General features: G+C 47.9%; 1 protein-coding gene across 1 annotated transcript; it reads left to right on the top strand.

The window, feature by feature from the left end:
- The first annotated feature begins 4823 nt into the window (after positions 1 to 4823).
- LOC147731765 (uncharacterized) lies at positions 4824 to 7972 on the top strand. The gene has a single exon (XM_086958804.1). The coding sequence runs from the start codon at positions 4824 to 4826 to the stop codon at positions 7689 to 7691; it is 2868 nt and encodes a 955-aa protein (XP_086814930.1). The 3' UTR covers positions 7692 to 7972.
- Positions 7973 to 12660: the final 4688 nt, after the last annotated feature.

Raw genomic sequence — 12660 nt, forward strand, 5'->3', positions numbered from 1 at the left:
CCAGTACTATGCCCACACCATGTGGTAAACTTAGGAATTGACTAGATGCATACTGGATTTGCGGGCCAGCACAAGTTCTGTGGACCAAAAGACTCAGCGAGCCCTCACGGAAGTTCATCATCCACGTTGGGGATTGAACTGAACTGTGTGTGGGCCTACACGAAACATTGGCAAGTTAAACGATGTAGAGTCAGACGATGAGGATATGGACACACTCAAACACCTACAATGTTCTCACCCCGAGGGTTCTATGCAAAGATATGTGGGTTGATGATGATAGAACCAAGTAGGACACTGTCCCACATTCAGAAACACGAGTTCACACTATCTCCCACCTGCCACTGACTCAGCTGACTGTCAATCATTCAGACCAGTCCCTGGGGGTCATTCCACGCACTCCGATTACCAAACGGAGCTGTACGGTGACTCCCACTCTGTCTCTGAAGCCTAGTCTGGCGGTCACTGCTTCAGCGGTAGGTTTGGCAGAACCTACAAGGAATCTCATTCTGACACAGAGAGTGTTCCTCATGCCCTTGTTGCCAAGGGAACATCAGGGAGAACCGTCCACAATCCCAAATGTTATTAAGGCCTTGTTGTGACTAATGTGGACTAGTTTACTTATCACCAAAGTTTCTCTTTGCAGAGTGTTCCTCATGCCCTTGTTTCCAAGGGAACATCAGGGAGAACCACCCACAATCCCAAATGTTATTAAGACCTTGTTTGTGACTAATGTTTACTAGTTTACTTATCACCAAAGTTCTCTTTGCCACATGTTGGGCTTACCTGTTAAAACTCTCAAGAGAGGAAGATGTGTTGTAACCTAGTTCTGGTTCCCCCCCGGAACCTTAGGCAAGTGGTGCCTACCAGCTCTCCTGCGCGAGAGCATCCATCGTCCCCTACCCTCCTCATTGGTTCCCCAACATTCCACACTGTCCTGGTTCCGTTCCCTTGCCCCCAACTGCCATTATGATTCTGACTAACTGACCTACGCACCGCCTTAAGGTGTGGGGCTGATTGAATAAAACTTCAACTTCATTACTTTACCCTGACTCTGACCTTAATTGCAACAGGGACTACCGAGGCACGGGGCTTTAATGCAATCGCACGCGGTCATCTTCTAATGAGAGAAGCCCATTAAAATCTACGCTACTAAAACAAGTAACGTAATTGTCCTTACCCTGGATTTAATATCACGGATCTACGTTAAACATGTTAGTACATATGAAATAAATCACTTTTTTGAGAATCCATCCCCACACACCTGTTGTGCCCGTGTTCTCTGCTCGCTACTGCCACTGGCGCAAGTTCGAGGCCCTTCTCCACCCGCAGGCTACCACCTGCGCCTCATCCCTGGTGGCCAGTGTCTGACCGTAGGTTTGCTGGTACTGTACTGCTTCAGCTTTTATTGTGTAATTGTTTAATTGTTCTTTTTCTTTTTTTCCTCCTTTTCCTCCTTTGTACTCTGTGCCCTGTGCTCTTTTTGCCTTCTGTTGCCTCGCCGTTCCTGCTCCCGCTCTTCCTGCAGCTGCATCCCCTGCGGTCCGCCACCCTGCTTGTAACGTATTGCTTCTGTATTGTTGAATTGTGGTATTGTGCCCTGTGCCCCTTTTGCCTTCTATTCCCTCACCGTTCCTGATCCCGTTCCTCCCACCTCTGCCTCCCTTGCGGCACCGCCCCCCTGCTTGTACTGTATTGCTTTTGTATTGTTGAATTGTTGTATTGTGCCCTGTGCCCTTTTACCTTCTATTCCTTCGCCGTTCCTGCTCCCGTTCTTCCCCCGCTGTGTCCCCTGCGGCCCGCCCCCCCCCCCCCCCCCCGATCGCCCATTTGTGCAGGGTGGAGTATGGAGCTGGTGGTGAGGGTGGAGTATGGAGCTGGTGGTGATGGTGGAGTATGGAGTCGTGGTGAGGGTGGAGTATTGAGCCGGTGGTGAGGGTGGAGTATGGAGTCGGTGGTGGGGGTGGAGCATGGAGTCGGTGGTGAGGGTGGAGTATCAGGTTTCAGTGAATATATATCATTTGCACATCATTCAGTATAGGGTCTTGATTATTTTGACCCTATTAAAATCTTTGTTTCCATCACACTCCAGAATTACAGATGCTTCAGTCGAAATATGTGCACAGTTCATTACCTTGTATTTAAAAGTTGTTGTGTGTTAAAGGAACATCCCATGGCCTCCCCTTTCACTTCCTCTTCCCAGCAAGATTGTCAGAGAGTTCACTTTACAAAATCTCACTTTGCAGCCACAGGCACATCAGTAAACACCAGTTTCCGAAAAAGCAGAAGACACAACCGGGCCTTTGTCCAATGACGCAGCAAAAGTGACAAGATGAATACGAATTTTAAAGTCCGCTTTTGTGGTCGTTCAACTTCTGAACTCCAGCATGGTTATTTTTGGGGGTTCTGCAGCACCCCCGCACCCTACTTCCAGAACTTATGGCTGGGTCGCCAACATTCTGAAGCCATATGCTGCACACTTAATGAATCAGGCGTGGACGGCGGAGGGGCTAGGTAGATTGGAAGATGGATGAGTCTGCACCAATCTGTCCTTCGTCTGTTAATGGGAAGATAAAAAAATAGAGATTTAGGCCTATATTTATCAATATTTCTTGCAACGCAACAATTCACCTTGCTAAACTGCACTGCATGAAAGGGAGAGGGTAGCACTGCGCTGTATTTAACATTATACGGTGCATTCCTGCTGCCCGCGCTGCATGAAAGGGAGAGGGCAGCAATGCGCTGTATTTATCATTATACGGTGCATTCCCGCTGCCTGCGCTACATGAAAGGCAGAGGGCAGCAATGCGCTGTATTTCACATTAAAAGGCTCATTCCTGCTGCCCGCACTGCATGAAAGGGAGAGGGCAGCAATGCGCTGTATTTAACATTATACAGTGCATTCCCGCTGCCTGCGCTGCATGAACGGCAGAGGGCAGCAATGCGCTGTATTTTCATTATACGCTGCATTTCTGCTGCCCGCAGTTCATGAAAGGGAGAGGGCAGCAATGCACTGTATTTAACATTATACGGTGCATTCCTGCTGTCTGCGCTGCATGAAAGGGAGAGGGCAGCAATGTGCTGTATTTAACATTATGCGCTGCATTCCTGCTGCCTGCGCTGGCGCACATAACTCCTGCCTAGCACCAACGCAAGCAATTATGCCTCATGGTGCGAGGGTGGGTGTGTTACAGGCAGGATTGTTTTTGTCCAGGAAGGGACACCTACCTGCACAATACTGACCTCAGAGGCATTTTCCTCCTTCTATGCGTACTGCACAATGCAGCTCACTTACAAAGTGGAAACAATGAGGAGAAATATTTATATTTCTCCTCGCTACACCTCTGGTGGAGAGACGAACAATTCTGATGCATTCCCAGGTCTACCTGTGATGGTAAATCTGGGAATGTCTCAGAATGCATGGGTGGATGCACGGCAACACCCCCACTCCACCCATGGCACTCCTCCCTGCCACAGAGACACCCACGCTCCACCCATGGCACGCCTCCCTGCTGCAGAGACACTCACGCTCCACCCATGGCACGCCTCCCTGCCGCAGAGACACCCACGCTCCACCCATGGCACGCCTCACTGCCTAAGAGACACCCACGCTCCACCCATGGCATGCCTCCCTGCCACAGAGACATCCACGCTCCACCCATGGCACGCCTCCCTGCCGCAGAGACACCCACGCTCTACCCATGGGACGCCTCCTGCCACAGAGACACCCATGCTCCACCCATGGGACGCCTCCCTGCCGAAGAGACACCCACGCTCCATCCATGGCACGCCTCCCTGCCGCAGAGACACCCACGCTCCACCCATGGCACGCCTCCCTGCCGCAGAGACACCCACGCTCCACCCATGGCACTCCTCCCTGCCGCAGAGACACCCACGCTCCACCCATGGCACGCCTCCGTGCCACAGAGACACCCACACTCCACCCATGGCACGCCTCCCTGCCGCAGAGACACCCACGCTCCACCCATGGCACGCCTCACTGCCGCAGAGACACCCACACTCCACCCATGGCACGCCACCCTGCCGCAGAGTAACACACGACACGGATTTGAGCTGCCCTGCGTTACTTTAGATTTATCAAGTCACACAGGGTCGATAAATCGCATTTAGGTTTTGTGTCACCGTTGCGTCTCCTTTCGTGGCACAAGGGTGATGCAAAACCTTGATAAACATGGATCTAAATGTTGAAACGGGCAAAATATATTTTTTTTTAAAGTAACAATGTTTTACTGGCTTCTCTGGCCCTCAGGTACTGAGTTTCATAAAGCCAGAGCAGCCCCTGAAAAAGGACTCAGTAAGCCTTAAATCTTCTTGATTCCAGTTGCAGAAGTGCTTGTCCTCTGGGATTTCTGGGCGTATTTAGTGTGGAGTGGACTTGTGCCGGTTGTTGATGTCTAAGGACTTTGAGGCTAGCTCAGTCAACATGAATTTCATTCTTACCTCCTGGAGTAGCCAATGCTTAGTGCTAATACATAAAGATTCTTGGTCTGTATGGGGCCTTTGTCACAATTGTAATTAGGGTCAGGTTTAGATGACCGATAGGAAGGCGGTCTAACATTCCCATGACTGAACATGTTTGTAAAGGACATTACTGCTCTTGGTTCTGCTTTCACACACACAGACTGCGTTCTTCTTTTTCTAATTATAAATCTCTATCTCTCTCAGTTCCTTTTTTATAGGGCCCTCCCTTCTTACTCAGACATGCACAAAGGAAGGAGATGATTCACTTACTTTTAAGGTGATGCAGCAAACCACTGCGCAGAGACCAGCACTTCAAATCACCCATTAAACAGCAGAGGTGTGAAATGGCTCCGAAAATGTTCTACGTGGCAGTGGTTTGCCCGTTTTTCACCTGTTTGTGGCCAATCGTGTCAGGTACGGTCACTGCCAAGTGCGACATCTATGAGTGGGACCAGCTGGGATCCCCGGGAGTGTTAGCCCCGACCTGCTTTGGATTCCCCTTGGAGGGGTTCAGGGTCTTCATCAAATGCAGCACAGTGATGAACATGGAGGTGGATCTAAGAGAGGTTCCAGTGGATGTGGACACCCTCTGCCTGGTGTTAGACGTTCCAACCATCCCTACAGACTACTTTTCCAGGTACCAGAACCTGACCCGGCTCTATTTGTATGGATCATTTCATGTTTCTGCAAGAGCCTTCAATGGTGCTGCCAACCTGAGACATCTGGGAATCAATGGAGAATATATTTGGCATGTTCTAACTGTAGACATGGATGATCAGGTGTTCATCGGATTGGAGAACCTAACCCGCTTGGACCTCAGAAATGTGGTAATTTTGGAAGCTTTTCAAGAAAACCTTTTTAAACCCCTACATAGAATACAGACGATAGCCTTATCTGAGAATGAATTTAGTAGGCTGTACAGCCTGACCACTATGCTTCAGTCACTGGCTTCTCTGAAGGTCCTGGAAATCAAGAGGAATGGTATTGTTGCAGCTCGGGAGGTGGACTGCATTGAGACAAACAACCTCACGAAGAGCACACTTTTCTCTCCAAGGATTACCAGCCTCGATTTGTCAAGCAATGATCTAACATGTGTGGAGAAAAACGCATTTTGCAACTTCCCTTGTCTTACTGTTCTCAAGGTAGACGCCACTGGTCTCAAGGTCAGCGAACTTCTCCGGTCTGGAATAAAGAGCATTGAAATGCTGTCCCTAAATTCCATGAAAAATCAGGACTATCTGAAGATTAAAGATGTCTGCACTGTGGTGTCTCGGCTGGGGGTCAGAAACTTGACAGTTTCTCAAAACTTTATTTCAGGTTTTCCCGCTGAGACCTTTGAAGGATGCTCCATGCTGTTGTCTCTCAACATGTCCGACAACTTCCTTAGAGCTTTCACAAATGATATGGCAAAGAAACTGCTAAACCTGAGGTCCCTCATTCTCTCTGTAAACAAGATAAAAAGCCTAGACCTGTGCACACCTGGGACCCCCAATGTTCTATCCAACCTCACACAGCTGGATATGTCTTTCAACCGCATCACCAGTATTGCCTCCGGGCGCCTCCTCTGCCTGGCTAATCTGGAGACACTGGATCTCAGTAGTAATTACCTTGTGTCCCTGGAAAAGGACGCCTTTGTTGGTCTTGACAGGCTGCAATCTCTGCAGCTGGACTACAATAAACTCTTTCTGCTTGAAAACTTCTATTTTGATCACTTGAGTAGTGTCAGGGTGCTGTGCCTCAGGGGCAACTTACTCAAGAACGACAATAGCTCCCTGATTGCGATGAGCGAGCTTCAGGCGCTATCCATCAGCTTTGAGACTACTATGGAATTAAAAATCAAACAGGAACAACTCACTGCTCTTACCCTGGAGGCAAAGTCTAGAATAACTTTGAAATGCATAAACAACTGCAGCTTACTTGAAGTCCTTATCATTACAGCACCAGAGATTCATATTCGCTGGTGCAAGGACCTGCCGTTCAAATTTGTGAAAAAACTTCACTTACGAGAAAACCACAAACTGCAATGTTCACCACTTGGGATCTCAGAGACTGAAGGCTTGGGGCTCCCGTCTTTTACTAACGTTGAATATTTGTACTACAGTTCATCTGCAGTTATGCCTTTCTTTAAATCCTATAGCCCCTTGAATAACAGCCTGCAGCATCTTCACAATTTACGTCATCTCCATCTAAGAAACCTAAAATTTGACATAAAGTATGGGTTTCTGACACCCGGGCAGCTATTCTGGAACCTGTCACACCTCAGAACCCTGATCCTGGAAGATTCTGGGATAGAGCACTTCACTGCAACCATGTTTAGAGACCTTGTCTCTCTGGAGCTCCTTATCTTCAAGTCGCAGCCAGTGAAAACCCTACAGGAGGGTCTGCTTGACCACGTGAAAAGCTTGCGCTACATCTACTTGAAGGATGTATCCCTAGATTGTTTGTGTGAACAAGCCTGGATCAGAAGATGGGTGACCACCCACCCCCAAGTGAGAGTGCCACAGCTGGGAATTCAGACATGCTCCCTTGGGCCACAGAAGCTGAATTTCCTGAATTTCCTGGAGAAAGACTGCAGCTTGCTGATAGGATACCATCTCTTCATTGGGACGTTCTCCTTCAACATGTTGTTCCTGGTCATGGCAGTTCTGTATCACAGGGTGCGCTGGTACCTCCTGTATCTCTTCTACATGCTCAGGACCTGGTGGAACTATCGTGGGAGACACGACAGGAAGAGGCGATATGACTTTGATGCCTTTGTCTCTTACAGCAGCTGTGATGAGGCTTGGGTTGTCCAGGAGTTCCTGCCCAACTTGGAAGAGAGGGGACCGCCGTTCTTCAAAGTGTGTCTGCATGGCAGGGACTTCGAGGTGGGCAAAGACATATTGGATAACATCATGGACAGCATTTATAGGAGCCGCTGGGTGGTATGTCTGATCAGCCGCCATTACCTGCGCAGCCATTGGTGCTCCTTGGAAGTGCGGATGGCCACATACCGCCTTCTGGCAGAGAGGAGGGATTCCTTGGTGATGGTGTTCCTGGAGAAAGTGTCCATGAGGAGCCTCTCCCGCTACCACCAACTGGCCAAGCTGGTGAAGAAGAAAACCTACCTGGAGTGGGAGGAGGACTTGGGCCAGCAGCCTCTGTTCTGGGCCCGACTACGCAAAGCCATTGGAGGGGATGGAGCTGAGCAACAGGATGTCATAGCCAAATGACACAAACTGTTCAAGACTCACCAAGAAAGTCCATCTCCCCAAAGAAGGCATGGGCAAGACCGGCTTTCTAGAAAAGGATGAGAATCATAGACCAGCACGCCAAAAATGTCTAAAAACAAGAGAGACACCACCTCACTTGAGGAGAAAGATACAAAGAGAAGAGAGAGGCTGAGCTCACTAGGAAAGAACTTGCATGTAGCAAATCATAAAATCACAATTTTGATAACTCTTTTTGCGGCCTGACTACTTCCTCTCTCTATCCCAGCAATTAAAACCATGCAGTAAGCAAATGTTTGGCAGTGGTATTTGTTTATTAATGTGCAAGATGAGCTTATTGAATTTAGAAGGCATACTCACTGCTGAGGATCAAGTAATTCACCACCTCTGATCTGGCTAAAGAGGATCTGATTCTATAGATAAAAGGTTTCCTGGTATTTAGGTACTCACTGGTCTAGGTCAACTCATCCTTAACCCTGTCCACTCTGTGTCCAAGTAGAGGTGGATGTAAAATGGATCTGAAAATAACAAAAACAACTGAAGCCAAGTAGAGTGGTGGTGGTACACACATCTGATTATCCCTCTTTTCCTCCCCTCTCATGTTTTCTTCCATTCCCTACGGTGCGATGGCGCTTGAGAAGATCACAACATGTCTGGTGAGTACCAGAGGGTGAAGGATGGACAGCGGAGGTAGAGAGTAAGTGTGAAAGTAGTGAGCTCGTAATGCAGGGCAGATAAGAGAAAAGGACACATGTTCAGTGCTCTAAAGAGACTCTCAGGTGGCAGCCACCCCTATATATTCAGCCAAGAATAGTGCACAGAGCAGGAAAAGGTCCTTTTTACAGGTAAAGATTATAAACAGTACTGGGTGAGGTTTCAGGTTGATTGTTATGGTGGTTTGTGGGCAGGTTACTTTGCATTTGTTCAGGTTCTGTGAGATAATTACAAACTTTGGGTGTTGCATGTAGTAAGCACGTTCTGTTCCTTTATTTTCATTAGGTCTTCAAAACCTCTAGCCTACCTAACATGTGTTTCATCTTGCATCATCGTCTAGGCTTCCTCAGCGCCTAGTACTAATAATTATCACTAATACCTGCAATCTCACCACAGTAACCAAACTGCTGAAAGTATTGAAAGGGATTACAGTTCCACAAGTGAGGGCTGTCGTTTTCAGTCAAATCTGTATATGATCGACCATAGTGTGAGCCTGAATTCAAGGTACCTTAGAACCACACTGCCAGGAACCGCATCCTGGCATGATGCGTCCGACGTGAGATATATACCGGTTTGACTGAAAATGACAGTTCTTACTTGGAGAACTTTAATCATCTTTTTGAATACTTTTGTAAGCATGGTTACTGAGGTGAGATCAAATAATTATTAGTGCTAGGCCTTGAGGAAGTCTAAACTGTGATGCGAGTCAAAACATGGGTTGGCTAGAGGGTTTGAAGCGGTCTGGAAAATAAAGGATCAGATTGTGAATATTATGTACAAGACTCTAAGCGTGGTCCTTGATTGAGCTGACAGAGACTGAAAAGTGACATTGTATGGTATTTGAAAGGTATTTTGAGGGGAACCTCCTCCTACTCGTTGAAGCACATAAGGGGCAGTTGTACCTACAGAGCAAGAGGTTTTGGGATTTGTTGCGCAACATCGGCAATAGTTTGTTCTGTATTTGATATCTTGAGTTGTACAATGGCAGGTGTCTTCTTGGCATTTTATTTTTGAGGTGTTGCTGTGACATCTTCAAATGTGGGCATTAACTAAGGTTTTATCTTTCTGGTGGATGCATTTCGTGTTGGTTCAGTCTCTGTGGCAGTATCTTATATCGATTTGGAAGCGGCATTTTGTGATGTAGGTGTGGTGTTGAGAGCAACTGTGGAAAACCTAAGCTTTTCGGTATTGGCTGTTTGACATCTTGCCCTTTATTCTCTTTGTTCTGTAGCATGAGAGACCTGTTTCAAAGGTGTATGACTGTGATTAAAAAATAACCATTATGATGGATTAGTATACATGGTGTCTTGGAAAGTGAGTGGCTTTGCACCGTTCTCCTCTTGGGTTATTGGTGCAGTGTCTGGGGTATGGGAGAGGTGCACAACTATGGATGTGGTTATGATCGTATCGAGAGTGTAGCCTTTAATATGAGTTGGTTCATTACAAAGTTGTTTATGGTCGTTTATTTCAAGAAGGTTTGTGAGGTTCTGGACTGTGGCGTCTTCGGAGTTGTTCCAGTTAACAATGACGTATTTGGATATGGATGTTGGATCTTGGTTTGTAGGAATGGCCTTCTGGATTACAGATGTGATTCCATGGGATTGAGATGTGGTGTGGTGGCATTATTGTATCTGGTTGTGGATGTTCAGTCTTGGTTTGAGGTCATCATTAACACTGTGTAGTGTAGAAGCTAATGTATGCAGAGAGCAGCTCTCATGCAAGATGGACATCAGGATGCAGAATGTACGGCACTGCCCCTGTCGGCCTATAGGACTTCCAGACTCAAGGAGATCTCTAGAGCCAACCTCTAAGAGGGCTCATATAGGTCCCAGCCTCAGCGGATCATATGGGTTCCTCTTGACCAATGCTGTGCCCAAGAACTCATGGTAAATTCACAAATAAAGATAGGGCACAGAAGTCACAAGTGGACCTCCAGCAGCTCACCAATGATGAAGGCCCACAGTGGAGAGGATGCATTGAGAACAAAGATCTTGGTAGCAAGAGATGGTTGAGGCTGGAGCTTCTTGGAACCCAAAGATCTCTGGTGAAGAGAGTCAGCAAGCAATGCACAAGGGTACTGCTCCACTGGTTCCGACGAAGGATACTGGCTTCAAACTTGCTGTGAAGACAGTGCAGGCCTTGAGGGGGTTTACAGAACCACCACCTGTGTTGCGAACCTTTCAAAGTCCATGGGAGTCCTGGAAAAGCAGACCGGTCAGCTTTGTTGTGGTGCCTGCAGATGCAGGGGAGTGACTCCTTCATTCCAAGGGAGATTCCTTCGGGTGTCTTGGATGTCCACAGGCCTGTAGAAGAACCTGTATGGAGTACAGGCACAGACGACACATAAGACTGGCAGGACAACGAGACCAGGAACAGCAGGAGTCTTCCCAGTTGCAGTCTCGGTTCCCAAAGTCCAATGAAGTGCAAAGTGCCCAGAGGGTTGAAGATTAAGTGGTTTCGGATCAGAATCTTGTCCCACAACGAATCTAAGGAACCACCCACAGGTAAGCCCTTAAGTACCCTCTGGAAAGGGTTGGGAGGATTCAGAGGTCCCTGCCACAGGAGGGGCTGGACTGTGGGGAGGATGCTCCCATGTCCTTTGTCCAGTTTCGCCCTAGACTGGAGCCATGGTTGCCTGACCTGGTTCCAACTGGAGCATGCTAGGAGGGCACCAAATGTGCCCTTCAAAGCTGTCTATTGGTGCTGGCAAGCTCCCCCACCATGGCCCAATTCACTGAGTCTTGTCTGGGAGGTGGTCACACCTCCCTGTGACAGGAAACTTATTGTTCTACCTTCCCCTGCTCGAGCTTGGCTCAGCAGCAGGAGGGCAGATTAGTGTTTCTGGTCGGCAGCAGCCATAGTTTGGTGTCCGAGTCCGAAAGACTGGTACCAAGAGCATTGAGGGCTTCCAGAAGGGCCCCTACAGTGCATGAAATCATACCTCCAACACCAGGTGTTGGGATATGATTCCAACATGTTTGATACCAAACACGCCAGGGTTCATTACAGGCAGTTTAGAGTTAGCCATTGCGTATGACTCATGGCCACTCTATATGTCCTAATAGCTGATGCACTTACAAACCGGTAGAATGGACTCCGAGGATTGTAGGGGTGTCCTGCTCATACAGGGGCACCCTCACACTTATAACCAAGCACCCTTCCTTCAGGATTTAAAGGCCTGGCTTAGGGGTGACTTATAGGTTTTTAAGTGCAGTGACCTCAGATATAAGGAAACTTATATCTGTCGTAAGTGGTGCTAGCACCAGCTTACACAGGCTACAATGGCAGGTCTGTAATCACAATTTGAGTGGTCTCTCATTGATGGCATAATTAATGCTTCAGCCCCTGGTGGGCCATTGGTGTACCTATGCCCTGGGTGTCTTAGTACCATATACCAGGGACTTACAAGAGTACACCTGTAGCCACCTAAGTACTTACCATGGTGAAATTTAGGGAAGAAGCACAGAGACTGGGGTCCGATTAGCAGGATCCCAGTCAGACAAATCAGAAAAACATAATGACACCAGCAAAAACTGGGGGTGACCCAGAAAGTAGGTTTCCTACAATGCTGCTTCAGTGTGACCTCCTAGTTTAGAAGCAGTGGCCATGCATGATGTGGCGCACTGCAATGAGTGGCCTGAGCACTCACTTGGAGGCTGCTGGGAGCTCCAAAAGTGAAACAAGGGACCTGGTAAGAGGACCCGCCTTGTGCTCTCTAAACAAAAGGAATGGCCTGAGGAGCGGCTGGTATTGGGAACAGTAAATTGGTGGCCCGCCAGCCCTGCTAGAACAGCACACTCATGAATATGAACATGGTTAGACACAAACACCATCAATCACAAGGAACTAGCGCCAAGGGATGACGTGAGATGACCAAGTGACCCATGCTGATAGCTCTCCTGTGGGTGGAAGTAAAGCTGATTGAAACTGGACCAGACCAGAGGCTGGAGAGGTCTGACCCCAGGCCCCTTTATGTATGGATTACTTTTAATATTTCTTTGATTTTATTATAAACCTGGCAGAGAACTAAAGCTAGACCGATGAGGGCACAAGAGTGCATAAAGTGGCCTGCAGAGCTGTGTCTTAAGACCTTAGCTCACCAACAGCAGACACTGAAAGAGCATTTTTATGATGAATGAAGATGAAATTAAGACGCACATGTTTGAATGATGTGATGTCATGGTCATTTCTCTACTTGGATTGTTTTTTCGGTTGACCGATGGTGGTAGCATGTCACGGTGACTCGACAGCTCCACTT

This window comes from Lissotriton vulgaris, chromosome 2_1 (assembly GCF_964263255.1).
Source record: "Lissotriton vulgaris chromosome 2_1, aLisVul1.2, whole genome shotgun sequence".
Taxonomy (NCBI): Eukaryota; Metazoa; Chordata; class Amphibia; order Caudata; family Salamandridae; genus Lissotriton; species Lissotriton vulgaris.

What these genes read in the sequence shown, in the direction of transcription:
- LOC147731765 (XM_086958804.1), top strand. Translation starts at nt 4,824, where the DNA reads ATGGCTCCGAAAATGTTCTACGTGGCAGTGGTTTGCCCGTTTTTCACC.